At 52.6% G+C, this 14,839-nt stretch overlaps 1 protein-coding gene across 1 annotated transcript in view; it reads left to right on the plus strand.

Annotated features, from left to right (window-relative positions):
- Positions 1-5,610: 5,610 nt before the first annotated feature.
- Positions 5,611-14,839, plus strand: part of RAB11FIP4 (RAB11 family interacting protein 4) — a 101,407-nt gene continuing 92,178 nt past the window's right edge. Inside the window, exon 1 of the mRNA XM_033089934.1 lies at positions 5,611-5,793. Coding sequence (XP_032945825.1) covers positions 5,635-5,793 — 159 coding nt within the window. The 5' untranslated portion in view covers positions 5,611-5,634. The remainder of the gene's footprint in view (positions 5,794-14,839) is intronic.

The following is a 14,839-nucleotide window of genomic DNA, read 5'->3' on the forward strand; positions in this document are numbered from 1 at the left end:
GAAACCGTGAAATACCATTTCCAGCTGTCAAATTCGCAGAGATGTATCTAATACTTGTGGGTGCGATGGGCTCACTGGTGCACGTGGCCTCACCTTTCCATCTCACTAGCCTTAGGAACGTCCACACCATGTGCCCCACTGATACCACGTCTCGGAATCTATAGTCTAGAGAAACAAGTGGTCCGAGAGGTAAGACCCAGACCCTCTGCGTTCTGCGGCTCAGGACCACGGTGCTGAAGGGATCATCCCAAGGACAAGAAGGGAGAGTTGATGTCAATGTCCGGGCGATGCTCTCATCAGCTGACTCCATCGCGATGCTGTGCACATGCATTCAGGCGTCTCGTGTGTGTGCGTGCAAACACACACATGTACCTTTTTTTATACAGATTTTACCATGGGGGGCCCAACTGAAGGGAGGACCTTCAGCTCTTGGCAGCTTCATCTCCACCTCCTCCTTCCTCAGCAGAGACCGTTCGTCTGGCCTCTGTAAGGATGCTCGTTACCCCTTACTGAGGCCGGCTGCATGCCAGGCTCTGCGCCAAGGGCTTTCCCCGCATCACCCCTGTTGTCTCCAACAGCCCCCACAAGGGGGTGCAATTAGTAACTCTATTTTAAGGTGAGGGAAAGAGGTACTTTGCCCAAGAGGAGGGGCAGCTGGTAGGGAGGGCATCCCTGAGCATCATGAAAACAATCTAGGGGAGTCCACATAGAGTTCTGTAAGAGCAGAGCAGTGAGGGCAGCCAAAGAAGGCTTCGTGGAGGAGGTGGCATTTGAAGGATGGCTACGGGGTTGAGGAAGGGAGGACATTCCAAGCAGAGGGAACTACCTGTGCAAGACCAGCTGGGTATTTCACTGATCAACTCCATGTTGAGTCACTGTCTTGGAACCGAGGCCCATGCCACACAGCTCCTGGGAGATAGTAAGTGCTCAATAAGGGTGGGACAGTAGATTGCATTACTGTTCTGCTGTGTCTTACAGAACAGAAGGCGCTGGCGGGGAGCAAACTATTAATAGAAAGGGCCTGCCTGCTTGCTGCCCATGAGGAGGACGCAGGAGCTTTTCTTTTTGGCAGCAGGGGTCAGCAGAGGACGCTGGAAGCAGGGGAATGGACAGAAGTGAACTTGCAGCTGGCGGGTCCCATGGCAGGAGACTATACCCCAAACCATAAGGAACGGAGAGGTAACTGCCAGTGCTCTGGCCAGAAGCCACGTTTAGGAGCCATTTCTGCCTGATGAAAAGATGTGGAGCCCAGTTGGGTAGCATAAGTAAGGGGTTGGCATTCTTCCTGCAATCCTGGAGGAAGGTTAGTAATCAGGTGCTCGTGCTCCCGTCTGAGGGTCAGAGAAGGTTCTGGGTGGGCACCTATGGTGGTAAAACCTCTGGCTTCCCGGGCATCCCTCCCCATGAGGAAGGACAAGGTCTCCATTCGCCCTGCTCACCCTGGACACACCCCCGTCCTGCCAGGGTCCTCGGCACCCCCAGCCTGTCTCTGCCGGCTGAGAGTATTTTAGGACAGGTGAGCAGGCAAATGGGTTCACACCACCTTCTTCCTCTTCAGAGCGATAATTATTCATGGTTAAAAAAACACCCCAGCAGGTTGTGAGCAGAAAGAAACTGTGAATCCCACCTGGCTCACCCAGAATAGTCTCGTCTCCAGATCCTTAACTTAATCACATCTGCAAAGACTCTTTTTCCAATGAAGTAGCATTTACAGGTCCCAGGGATTAGAACTCGGAGACCTTTTGGGGGGCCATCTTTCAGCCCACCGTGCCATAGACGCCCACTCCTTCCTTGATGTACTCCTTTTCTGACCTTAACTGTGTGTATTGGGCATGGTGCTAGGAGCCGGGAACTAGAGAATCGAAAGAAAAATGACACAGTTGTCCCTTCCCTCGGGGACCTCGGGGTCACTGTGTGACCTTTCATACCTACTTCCATATGCTCTTGATAAATCGCAGGACTAAGAGATGTCAGGAGAGTCACAACGATGGCTAGCACTTACTACTCCCTATGGCAATGTTCTGACATTTACAGAGATCAACTCCCCTGACGCTCACAACAGCCTTATCCCCACCTGCAGGCTGGCTCTGCACTTGTCTCTCCCCTGCGCAGAATGCTACAGAAGCACAAGGGAGAGGCCGTGGCCGTGGGAAGCGTGTGGTCAGGAAAGCGCCCTGCAGGAGGTGCCACTTCCACTGAATCTGGAGGGACAGGAGTTGGTCAGAGGAAGTGGGACGGGGAGGAGGTAGGACTGAAAAAGTGCCCCAAGCAGGAGGCAGGAGGGAGCTGGGATGCCCCCTGATAGGAGAGAGGAGAGACAGGAAACAGGAGCTGGGTTCTCAGCAGGAGATCAATCTGACCAAACGCCTCTGTTCTTCCCTAGAGAATTAGCCAGAATCCCAGCTGCTCCCTCCAGTATGTTGTCCAAATATGCCAGTTGAGGCCGCTGCAGCTGTTGGAGATCACCTGGAGAAAGGGGAGGAAGGATGGAGGCTGCCAGTCTTCTAGCTGCCCCCCCCACTCCACCCCGGGCTTCTTGCCTCCCTGGGACAACCCCCTCAACCCCAATGTTCCCAGCTCACAGCTGGGCCCCGGTGGGAGTGTTCTCTAGCCACATCTGCTGGGGCTGCACTTGGAGCTTTCAGATCAAGGGGCTGGAAGCTCTGGGGATCTGGTCCCAGGTCCACTTCTAAAAACCTGGCATCCTTGGAAATCGCACCATCTCAGAGGGTCTTTCTAAACACTGAGCAGGCCCTCTGAGCTCCCAGAGCCTGGGCCTTCCGCTCAGATCACACTGTGCTGTGACTGCCCAGCTATCAGCTCAGCAAGGACAGAGGCTGAGGCTGCTCTCCTTTCTCCATCACCGAGGCACTCAACAAAAAGAATGTGACAACCCAGAGAGGGTGCCTGTGATTTGCCCTGCGGGTGCCCGCAGCACAGTGGTGACACACAGAACCAGTCCCAGCTCATGTCCGGTGGGGGAGGCAGGCGGCATCAAAGCATCACCCAACCGCAGAAAAACTGCAGAGGGACCCGGGAAAGGAGAGTCAGGGGTCAGGCAGGGCTCCAATGAGGAGGGAACTTTTGAATTTGACATGACTCTGTCTTTTGGGAGAAGAAGCATAAATCTGGTTGTGGGGGGGTTCACCTGGAGTTTGTTCACAGTCAGATCTGAGGCCCCCCACCTCTGCCAGCTGAGGAGGGTGAGGTCTCCCAGCTCCCCTGGCCCTTGTTTTGGGGGATTTGAGAGCCATTTCAGCAGCTCCCAACAGGGGGCAGCTCCAGCTCCTGCCCATCTCCTTGCTGAGCTGAGCCTCTTGGGTGGGAGAGAATGGGCGTGAGCTGACTTTGCAGGGATGAACGTGAGGGTCCCTGGACAGGCTTGAGCCCCCAGCTTCCACTCCCTACCTCCCGCAAGCAGGAGACTGGCTGGACTTCAGCAGCCAGCCTTTTCCCTTCCCCCCAGCTCTTCCTGATTTTTTTCCTCCACTTCCTCCTCCATTTCACAGGACAGGTGGAAGGGGAAGTAATGCATACATTTTGAATACATTAGCTCTAATCTTCAGTCATCCCTAAGGGAGCCACTATCATTATTATCTCCATTGTACAGATGAGGAAACTGAGACTCAGAAATGTTAGTTTCTTGCTGAGGAGCATCCAGATAGCAGAGAAGCCCACATTCTTCCTAAAACATCCCCACCCAGCCTCCATGGCTCCCCCTCTCCTGTTTTCCCACATCCTGGACTCTCCAACCCTCAAACTCACACATCTCTCTTCCCAGGAGGTGTTCCTGTAGGAATTAAAGCGTCAAGGGGTAAAGGGCAGCTTAAAGGCCAAGTTCATCCCTGGAGCTGGGACTCGAGAGAAGGGAACTTAGCACTCTATCAGAGAAGCCACATGGTGGCTGTTGCGTAGGCTATATTTGGAGTTGAGCAGATCACAGAGGTGGAAACTGAGGCCCAGAGCGGGGAGGCCACACAGCCCATGTGCGGAATTGGGCCACAGTCCACCATGGACTCCCTGTTTGAGTCCCTGCACTGCTCTTGGCTTCTGAACATGATGAAGCAGGACCCCACCACCTCCGGGCGGGGGGCTTCCTCTGGAACCTCTCTTGACTGGAGATCAGGGACAAGACATGATTAAGACACATTCTGCCTTGGAAAGTTTCCCAGCATGGTTGGAGAAATGGGTACCCCACTAGAGAATTATAAAACTACATATGTATCTGGAGGGAGGGACCAGAACTCAGATTAATAGGCAAGATGGAGTGCCATCAGGGAAGGCTTCCTGGAGGAGGAAACCTCTGGCCTGAGCTAGAAAGCATAAGTGGGGGTGGGATCAGTGGAGGCCTGTCTTTCGGTTGGGAACAACTGGTGCCACAAGGGTCTGGCATGCTGAGCAATAAGGTAAAGGGAGGAGAGGAGAGCCAGGCCAAGTTCTGCAGGGGCTACAGGCAGGACTGGATGTTATCTTATCCTAAGGAGCGGTGTGAAGACTCAGCTGAGCACTACTGGAAGGAAGCTCAGGTCCAAGCCCGGAGGCAGCTGCTGGTTCTTATGGCTGAGAGTCTGTCCTGGGCCCTGAGCTTGGGATCACGGCTGCCAGGGAGAGGTGAGGGTGGGACCCCAGGGGAAGGGAGAAACTCCCTTGGGTATCGCTGGGCCCTGCATCGGGCACTCCTAGTGGGAGTCCCTTGGATTCCCTTCCTCCTGCCTGCCCCTGGTCTTCTCTCTACCTCCCCTGCCCCAGGGTCCCTGCTCCTCCTCTCTGCACTCTTCCCCAGCCCAGAGCTGGCCCCCGAGTGCTGTTGGGGGAAGACTGTGTGGTCCTACCCCTGGAGACTGTTCTTTTCGAGGCAGCTCAGATAAGGATAAAATTAGGGAGTCCAGATCCGTCTAGACCCATCCAGATCTCTTGTAAATGGCAGGGCCAACCTAGATTCTTATCCGGTCTAGATCGGGATGGATCTAGATAGGATTCCTAGCCCTGCCATTCACAAGCTGTGTGGCCTAGGGTAAATAGTTCAACCTCTCTGGGTGTCAGCTTCCTTGGAGATTAATGTAACAATCGAACAGGCTAGGACACACTTTGCGCTCGGTACTACTAGGTACAAAGGGCACAGAAATGGGTTGGCCATGGGTAGGGAGCCTGAGGGCACCTGAGAGGCCCTTGGACTCCCGCGCAGGTGGTCCCAGGCTCAGGCCTCCTAACTGAATTCTCCAGAGAAGGGGCAGGGCCTTTGGGCAGCTTTGAATTTCCGAGCGCTTGTCACGGCCCCACCCGCCGAGTTTTCCAGCGGACGCGAGCTCGGTTACGCTGAGGGAAACTGAGTCAGCGGCGGCGGCTCGCCGAGCGCGGGGCCTGCGGGCCCGCAAGGCGGCCCCACTCGGAGCAGCGCGGCTCCTTTTGTCTGCAGCCTCCGCGCCGCCCCCGCCCGCCCCGAGCGGCGGGGCTACGGCGCCGCGCCTGACACGGCCGCCGCCCCCGGGCGGAGGGAGGCTGCGCGTCGCAGACCCACGCGGGCGGCCGGCGGCCCCGGCGAGCGCGCGGCGATGGCGGCGGCGGCGCGGGGCGCGCGGCGGCGGCGGGCGCGGCGGGCGGCGCGGGGCTCCGGCTAGTTGCGGGGCCGCCCGGATGGCGGGCGGCGCGGGCTGGGCGGGCGCCCCCGCCGCTCTGCTGCGCTCGGTGCGCCGCCTGCGCCAGGTGTTCGAGGTGTGCGGCCGCGACCCCGACGGCTTCCTGCGCGTGGATCGCGTCGCGGCGCTCGGCCTGCGTTTCGGGCAGGGCGAGGAGGTAAGGGGGCCGCGGGTGGGCGCCCGCGCCCCATCCCCGGAGCCTCCATCCCCCTCCCCCCGCCTCCCTCGCCCGCCGCTTCCGAACCCCTTCCGTCACCCCTCCCCCAGCTTCCCCGCCGTTGCTCCTGCCCGAGGCGTTGGCTTTCACCCCCGGAGGACTCGCGCCTGTGCCACCTCCTGCCCCCCGCCTGCACTGAGGACCTCGTGCCGCGGGGCGCCCCCTGCCCTGTGGGACCCTCGCTCTCTACATTCAGCGCCGGTGCTGCTGCGAGCGTCACGCCCAGGGTGGGCTCTCCACCCACCTTCCCTCCCCCGCAGTGCCGGCCCCTCTGACCCGCCTGCCACCCATTCAGTGTTTGGAGGGAAGGAGCTGTCAGAACCCGGCCTCAGGATCCCTGCCCCTTCGCATCCTGGACTGTGTGCGCAAATTCCAGGACGCGGTGGGGAGGGTGCTCCCTGCTTGGCCTAGCCAAGGGGTGGAGAGGACAACTAGGGGCGCTCTGCAGCCATGCCTCCTGGACTGCACCCCCTACCTAGAACATGGAAGAAGGGGTCTGCTTGTGGGCCATCCTGGATTCTCAGTTCAGTGCCTGCCTGGTGACCTCCCCATTCAGGCCTCGATGGGCCGGCCTGGCTGGCAGCTAGCTGTGTTGGCTGCGGCAGGCCTGCCAGAGCCGCCAACCTTGGGGAGCGGCAGCTGAGCAATGTTTCCTGTGGTGGTGGGCCTGTGCCTATTTGGGGAAAGCAGGAATTATGTTGGTTGTTAGGCTGGAATCAGAGGGCAGGTGTTGCCAGTGGGGTGGGCGGAGGAATATCAATAAATGTCCCATAGATCAGTGTCCACTGCCACAGGCACAGGGACTGATGATTCGGTCTGGGGGGGGGGGTGTCAGTGCACCCACCTGGCAGATGAGCGCCTCCACTCTCCTGCTAGGCCCACTCTGAAATGGTCAGGAGACAGCAGCCCTGCGTGGTGAGTTTCTAAGGCCACCTAAGGCCTCAGGCTCTGCATGGGGAGCACGAGGCCCCGGCCCTCAAATGGGCACTGGCTGGTGTTCTCTTCCTGGGACAGATCAGGCCTAGCTAGCATTTCAGAACACAGGAGAAGCCAGGGGACGGCTAGGATGGATCCACGCCTCCCTGTCATTTGCACGTGGGGGATGATCATTTCTTTTTGACAGGTGGGAATGGTGGGGACCTGGGAGCAGTAGGTGGAAGACGATGAGGCAGGTGTCAAGTTTGAGAACTAGGGTACTCCATCCCGGGAGGCTCACTGCTGCAGTGCCTGTTGGAACCCACCAGGTCACTGCCCATCTTCCTGCTCTCCGGGGCTTTGCTCAGGGGCATTTCCTGCAGCCACCACGATCCTTCTCCTTCCCCAAAGGCGGGCCAGGCCCCTCCCCTTGCTGAGGCAAGCTAAGCAGTTCCCTGGCATGGGGAAAGCCCCAGCTCCTTCTTCTCAGGACACAGGCTGCAGGGGAGAAGAAGCTGCTGGCTTTGACTGGCACCTGGAGTCCCAGAACTGCTGTCTCAGTGGTGGCAAAGGCTTCCCAGGTAGCAGTCTCTGGCAGGAGGCCATGCCGGCCCCGCCCAGAGCCCCCAACACACCTCCTCCACCTTATTCCCGAGCTGGACAGCTCCTTTGTTAGCACCTGTTCACTGATACACTCTACAGCCAAACCTGCCTGTCACTTAGTCATTGTGTTCCTCCTGCACAGGGACTTATGTGGGTCTCTCTTCAAGTGACAGCCTTTAAATATTTGAAAACAGCACTCCTGTCCCCTTCACTCCTTCCCACTCCCTCCCTCCCATTTTTCCCTCCTCCAGGCCAAATAATCCCTATTCCTCAGGCCCCAAGCCATTTCTGTATGACTCAGCGGGGGCCAGACCTCTGGCTTCTGGCCCTGAAGCTGCCATGGACTAATTGTGACTCAGTTTTCCTCGTACTAACACAGAGGGGCTGGACCAGGAGACCCCCAGGACTGTTCCAGGCCCAACACCTTACGCACACGCAGACAGCTCAGGGGGAGGCTGCCTTTGAACGCTGCAGCACACTTTCCACTCATATTAAGTTTCTAGCCACCGAATCCCCCAGGGATCTTTCTTAAAAACCTCTGTCAAGCCAGGATTCCCCTCCATCCTGGAGGAGAGTCAGTGATTTTTTTTTTCTTTTTAAAACCATCTTATATCGTTGCAGAAGCAGTTTATAGGCACTGTAGGAAATTAGAAATGTGGACAAACAAAAATAAAAGTATTACGTTTCCATCTCCCAGGGAGCCCCCCCGTGACACCTTGGTCACATGCTTCCAGGGCTGTTTCTATTCTCATATGTAGATTTTCTCCATAAAATGAGATCGCGCTGTGCATTCCGTTTTGTAACCTGATTTTTTTCCCCCAGTAAATGATCAGCATTTTCCTGCTTCAATAAATTCTCATCTCATTGAATATGCACATCTTATTCAGATTTCCCTATTTGGCCCTAAAATGTCCATTTTTGCTGTTTTGTTTAAACCAGTTTTCTCTTCAGAAATGTCTCTTTTACTGTAATGCAATTCTTTTTATTTTATTTATTTATTTTAGTAACCCTGGCTCATTGAAGACAGCAGGCCTGTCGTCTGTGTCAATAATTTCTTGAGTCCAAACCTGTTACTTAGCCCTTATTCCTATTAAATTTCATCTTGTTCATTTCATCCCATTCTAACAGAAAATAGAGAGAATTTCAAATCCGACCTCTGTCACACTCAGATGCTGTGCTGCCTTCAGGTTGGAGAAGCTGGTGCTTTCTGTCTGAATCCACAGGACTGATTATAAACACAGGGCAGCACTGAATTATAAACACAGGGCAGGACCACGGACAGGGCTTTGGAGAGGGCTGTCCTGCTCACCCTGTCATTGACTGAGACCCACGGAACTACATTTTGCATCTCTCCTCACTACACAGCAAACCAACATGTGCATTACAAAATAGGACTGTCATTTCTCTGCAGGTAGGGATCCCTTCAAAATGCTATGTAGTCGACAGTTTTGATTTCGTGTGTTTAAAAACCAGGTCGAGACCTTGATTTCCCAACTCACTACTGCTCCATGGGGGACAACTCTCATTTGTTAGGTATGGGGTTCAGGGAATGCTGATTATCCACCTTGTAACCAACTACCCCCAGAATACCAGGGGTACCAGAATCAAATGCTTTGCAAAAGTCAAAATATACTAGGTTGCAAAGTATAACAGGTTGCACAGGAAGGGCGGGAGCGTGAGAGCTCAGGCTGGAGCCCGACTCAGATGGAGACCTCGTGCAGGGCTCAGGAGCTAGCACTGTGTGCCTGGCTCAGATGGGTTTTAGATGGGCAGCAACGCCCTAGCACGTGCCTGCCCTCATTGGCGTTCGCTGTCTTTGTGATTGCTTACTTCCTACATAGGCCATGGGGTCTGGCGAGGGCTGAGGCTTTACTGGAAGAAGTAAGGACCCAGATGATTTAAACGGTGCTTGATTATGATGGACGGACCTCAGTTTCCTTATCTGTAAGATGGGGGCCATAACTCCCTATTTGTGGGACTGTTCTGAGGATTGGAGAGACGATGTAAAGACCTAGCACAGTGCCTGGTGGCATCATTTCTCCTGCCCACCTTCTCCATGACCATGTTGACATCCTGAGGCTCTCAACGCTTGGAGGTGTCACCTCTGACCCCTTTCAGCGACCTGGTGCTTTACCAGGTGTGGGCCTCCCTGGTGCAATGACCACAGTTTGTCCTGCAGCCACGGTGACTTTCTGTGGACAGAGGGGATGAAGGAACAGTTCAGGCTGACTGCTTCGTATTTCTTATTCCCTGTCATCTTTGCAACAAACCTGAGGTCCCGAAAGGTGAAGTGATGAGTCATTCAGCGTCCCACAATAAGTGGAGGAGCTGGGATATACGAACCCAGGTCTATCTGGTTCTAAAGCTGCCTCCTTAGCTGCCTGCCGTTGGGGGTCACAGGTTCTTCAAGGGTCAGAAGAGGGGGAGAATGATCAGATCTCAGTTTCAGAAATTTGACTTTGGAGAAACTTCAAATCTGAGGCTTCGTCTGGCTTTCTAAATTGGGTGGTCTGGGTTCAAGGTGAGAGCGGTACCTGGCCGGAGCTGTAATTAGAAGTAGGTTGTATTCTGCACGGTGGGCTGGGGGGTAGTCACTGCCAGGAGCTCTGGACGGGTCCTGCAGGCGGGGCTGCCAGGCACTGTGCCCCTGGGAAGATGGCTGCTGTGGGAGATGTCAGGTGCCAGCAGGAGCTGAGGTTTTAGAGAGAGGTTGCCTGCCTGCAGCATTGCCCTGAATTATGCATCCATACCACTTCCTGTTCAAATGATGATTAAAGATCCCCAGGAGGTGTGTATTTCTCAGGCTGCTCCTGTCCCTTCCTGGCCCGCCCTTCTGTGAGCAGGGGTGTCAGCAGGGGAGCATACGGCAGGGGCAAGGGCTGGACTCTCAAACTGGACCCTCCGCCTGTGCCTTGTCCTCATTCTCCAGGCTTCTCCATCTTCTTGGCCCAAGCTGCAGGCTCTTCTCAGCCACAGAGGCCCTATGGCCCCAGCTGGCCTTAACCTCCTCTTACTCCCAGTCTTCTCCACCCTGCCCCCGTGTCCCAGTGCAGGCTAGGATGGCTTTAACGGTTTCTCTGTGCCATAGAGAAGTGGTTGGGAGCTGGGGTCCTGGAATCAGGTGCACCTGGTTTGAGACCCGGCTCTGCCACTTTTAAGCTGTGTGACCCTGAAAAGTTACTTAATCTCTCTGTGCCTCAGTCTCCTCATCTGTAAAGTGGGGATACTATTAGCAACGTATATTAGACCCATAACACCATGTGTGACACATAGTAAGTGCCATAAATATTTGTTAATATGACTATTACCACTAACTCTAGGTTTTCTGAGTGGGCTGTCCATTTTCATTCTTTTACAGCGCTTTTGAGCTCCTGCTCTGTTGTCAGGTTTGGTGCTAGAGGGTACACAGGTGAATAGCATAGGATTCCTCCTCTGAGAGAGCTTACTACTGTGGGGGAGGGGTTTTCTAAGCTAGAGATCTTGGTTAACACCTGTGAGAAGGGCAGGGCTGGAGGCCTGTCCAGGTAATTGGGGTGTGAAGACAGCAGAGTCACTCTGCCCAGAAGTGGGAAAGCTTTCCAGAGGTGCTGCTGGGCCTTGTCATGAACAGGGTCCACCAGGGCAGAAAGGAAGGGCAGCTACGGCAGAGGAGAGACCGCAGGAGGGAGAGCAGGTGAGAGGGGCAGGGCTGACCAGGCGCGTGGAGGCCAAATAGAGAGGACAGCGTGGGTTTTATCCTGAAGGTTGAAGCAGAGGGGTGACACAGCTCTGTTGCGTTTTAGACAAACCCATCCGGAAGTAGTGTGGGGCTGGGAGAAAGGAGGCTGAATTGGGAGGCCACTGCCCCAGTCCAGGGGCAAGGAGAAGGGTGGTCGAGCTGTTGTAGAGGGCGGCTGCCAGGCCGTCTGCAGGACTTTACAGCGTTGTGCTGGGACAAACAGGAGAGAGCATCATTTCATGAGTGTCCTCTAATCCCGCTTAGGTGACTAGCTGATGGGGCCTGAGCCCAGGTGAGGGTGCCTGCCGGCTCCAAGACATTCCCACACCTGCGCAGCTCCCATGGCTCACAGGCCCACACTCACTCTCAGGACTCCTTCAGAAGGCAGCTGCTCTTTATTTTAAAAACAAAAAAGTTCCACATGTTGTTGAGTCCCAGACAGAGCCACGTCACCTCTCTGCTGAAACCTGGTCCCAGCATCAATCATCCACCAGCCACTTCTAGTGTCTCTACACTGTTCATTTCTGCCCACACAGCTCGCTGAGCCCAGCCAACCTGTAGGGAACCTGGGCTGGCTGGTCAGCCCCTGGCTCCCCAGCAGCCTGAGCTGGTGTGGGCAGGGTGGGGCCCAAAGGGACAGTGGAGGTGGGCGGGATGGGAGGGGGGACTTGAGGGAGCAGTCCTGGGTACCCCGCCAAGCCTTCCGCCTGTTCTCCATTCTGGGCTGGACCTCCCTCATTACCACTGACTGTCAGCTGCCAGCCAGAGGACTGGCTTTTGGTGTGGGCTTCTTAAAACCCCTGACTCTGAGTGGGCACTGCCAGGAGAGACCTGCTGCCACATCCTAGATGCTGAGTGGGTGGAATCAAGAGCCTACTTGCCCGCCCATCTGGCCAGAGGTATTTAGGCTTCTGGCCACCCTTTCTGGGGCTATCCAGTGGTTCATTTCTTTCCTCGTCCATCTGTCCCTCCCCTTTCCCTCCCCTGCCTCCAACCTGACTTGTCTTGTCGAATAGCAGACCCCACCCAAGGTTCGAGGGTGCCCATTTCATGGTGCCCCGTTTCCCCATCAACACTAAGCATTATTTTAAATTAATGGGTGTGTAATTTTATCTCAGACTTGTTCAAATTTTCATTTTTAATTGCTGATGAGACTGCATTTTTCCGTGTTGCTATTTATTCTTGGTATCTTCTGCATAACTTGTATCCATCTCTTCTGAGCACTTATCAAGGGGAATTTTTATTTTGATCGTTATATTTTTAAATCAGTTCTTTCTGTTTTTTTCACTGTCATTTTTTCTTGCTCTGTTGTTTACCATTTTTATTTGTTGATTACATTTATTACTTGAAAGTTTTCCTACATTTGAATTTGTTCAAATATATCGTGTCTGCCTTATTTCTAATGGTACTTATCACTTTTCAGTAGTTAGGACCTTATTTCCCATCTCTAGCAAGAATAAATAAGCTATTTTGTTTACAATCCCCAATCTGAAAAATATTTAAGTTTTACCTGTTTGGAATTTATTGTAAGTTTCACTCAACATTCAGTTCTATTAATAATTTGAATTTATTTCTAAACTAGAACTGAATTCCATTAGATTTTTTTTTCTGTTTTTCTCTCTTTGTTTTGAAAATGCTCAGATAGAAAAGTTGAAAGAATATGATGATATCCAGATACTTTTCACCTAGAGTCACTGTTAACGTTTTGCCTCATTTGCTTTTTCGTTCACTCTATCATTGATTACCTGTCTATTATGTATCACCTTTAGTGTTGTTTTGTTTTGCGAAAGCATTTTAAGTAAGTAAAGACATCTTGACGTCCCCCCCCCACTCCGTAAACACTTCAGAGTGTAAGAACAAGGACAGTCTCCAGCTTAAACAAGTGGTACCATCACACCTAAGACTTAATATTCACTAACATCATCTAACATTCAGTCCATATTCAAATTTCCCCAGTTGTCCTCAAAATGTCCTTCCTCACGCCTTGTTTTGATCCAGGATCCAGTGAGGGATCATGTATTGCCTCTGACTTTTCATGTGCCTTGCCTTTTTCACTTCCTGGAAATTAGAATGATCTCTGATTTTTTTTTTTTTTTTTGCTTCCATTACATTGACATTTTCTGCCAAGCCCGGGCCAGTTGTCATGTAGGCTGTCCCATAGTCTGCATATGTCTGATTGTTTCCTTGCATTTTTGGCAAGGCGAGGTGGTAGTACGTACATCTCAGAGCATCACACAAGGAGCCATGTGATGTCGTTTTGTCCCTTTATTGGTGACGCTGAGTTTGATCAGTTGGTTAAGGTCATGTCTTCTTGAACTCTTCAATATAATGGTACTTTTTCCTCTTTATAATTAATAAGTAATCTGTGGGGTGGTACCTTAGACCGTGTAAATATTTGTTTCCCCAGTAGCTTTTCACACAGTGGTTTTAGCATCTGTTGATGCTCCTTGCCTGTATAAATTACATTGGTGGGTGCAAAATGGTGATTTTTCTAATTCTATCACTTGTTTCTAGAGATAAAGCATTGTTCTGTAAGGATCCTTCCTTTACCCCTTTTCTGATCATCACTGTGGACTCCTAAGTTCTTTTCAGTGTGGCTATAATCTATTGCTATCATTATTCTTTTTGATGCTCAAAGATGTTTTCGTTTTGTTTTTAAAGAAACATTATAAAATTTTGATCATTATTGTCTAGTATATATTTTAAAATTGAGAAAAAGCAACCATCATTACCTTTAAAAAAAGGTGATATTCTTTACCATTTAAGGGTTTTTAAGTATGTAACACATTTTCAAGGTCTTTAATTGTATTGCATTATAGTTATTAGAGCATTGCTTTTTTATTATGTATTTAGTTCTCTTGATAGGAGCAAAATATTAACATTAAAAATAAATGTCTTAGATTTAGTCTAAATTAATGTTTAATGTTTAGTGTGTTTTGTTACTACTGAGGATGAAATACTTTTTTTTCCAGTGATTTTTTTTCCCCTAGCTACATAATAATTTTTATTATGTGTTCTTTTCCTATATTATGAGTCCAATTACTTTTCCTTCTGAGATGGGACTTGCCAGCATTTCTAGGACTCTTGGAACGGGGGTGAGCACTGGAGACATCGCCCTAAGTAGAAGGCTTGGGAGTGAGGCATGTTGGGATGTTGGCCACACGGCCCAGTTACAAGTTAAAGAAAACAGGCTGGAGTAGGTGCCTGGGCTGCAGTTGCCCTGTGAGGTCTCACAGACAGTGTCCAAAGGCAGTGGTGACTCCTGGAGAGGTCTTGGCTGGTGTTGCTACGGGAGGCAATCTAATGTAGAGGGAAGGGGCTGGCAAGAGGTAGTCGGGTGTCTTGGCTACAGATCAAGGGAAGGTTCCAGCCTCCAAAGGCAGGAAAACCAAGGCAGAAGCAGCACAGCGGGGGATGGAGAGGCTGAAACTTTCTGGGCACAGACGACCACAGAGCTGGTCTTGAGCAGCTGAAGCAGCTGGTGGGCTGGTGTTCCCTGCCCTCTGGTCTTGGACTAGCTGATGGCGCTGTAGGTATAAGGCTTGCTGCGGCTGGCAGAGGCAGGACCCAGGTTGGAGAGCAGGGGTGTGGGGTGGATGGGAGAGGTGGGGTCCGGGGACCACAGCCTGGGAGGGAGCACTGATGAGGTGCTGTGATCGCAACTCCTGCAGGCCAGCACGCCCCTTTGATGAGCAAATATTCCCATTTGCCATTAAATAATGGGCACTAAACCAACCATAGCCCTAGAGT

The sequence above is a fragment of the Rhinolophus ferrumequinum genome, chromosome 21 (assembly GCF_004115265.2).
Source record: "Rhinolophus ferrumequinum isolate MPI-CBG mRhiFer1 chromosome 21, mRhiFer1_v1.p, whole genome shotgun sequence".
NCBI classification, from domain to species: Eukaryota; Metazoa; Chordata; class Mammalia; order Chiroptera; family Rhinolophidae; genus Rhinolophus; species Rhinolophus ferrumequinum.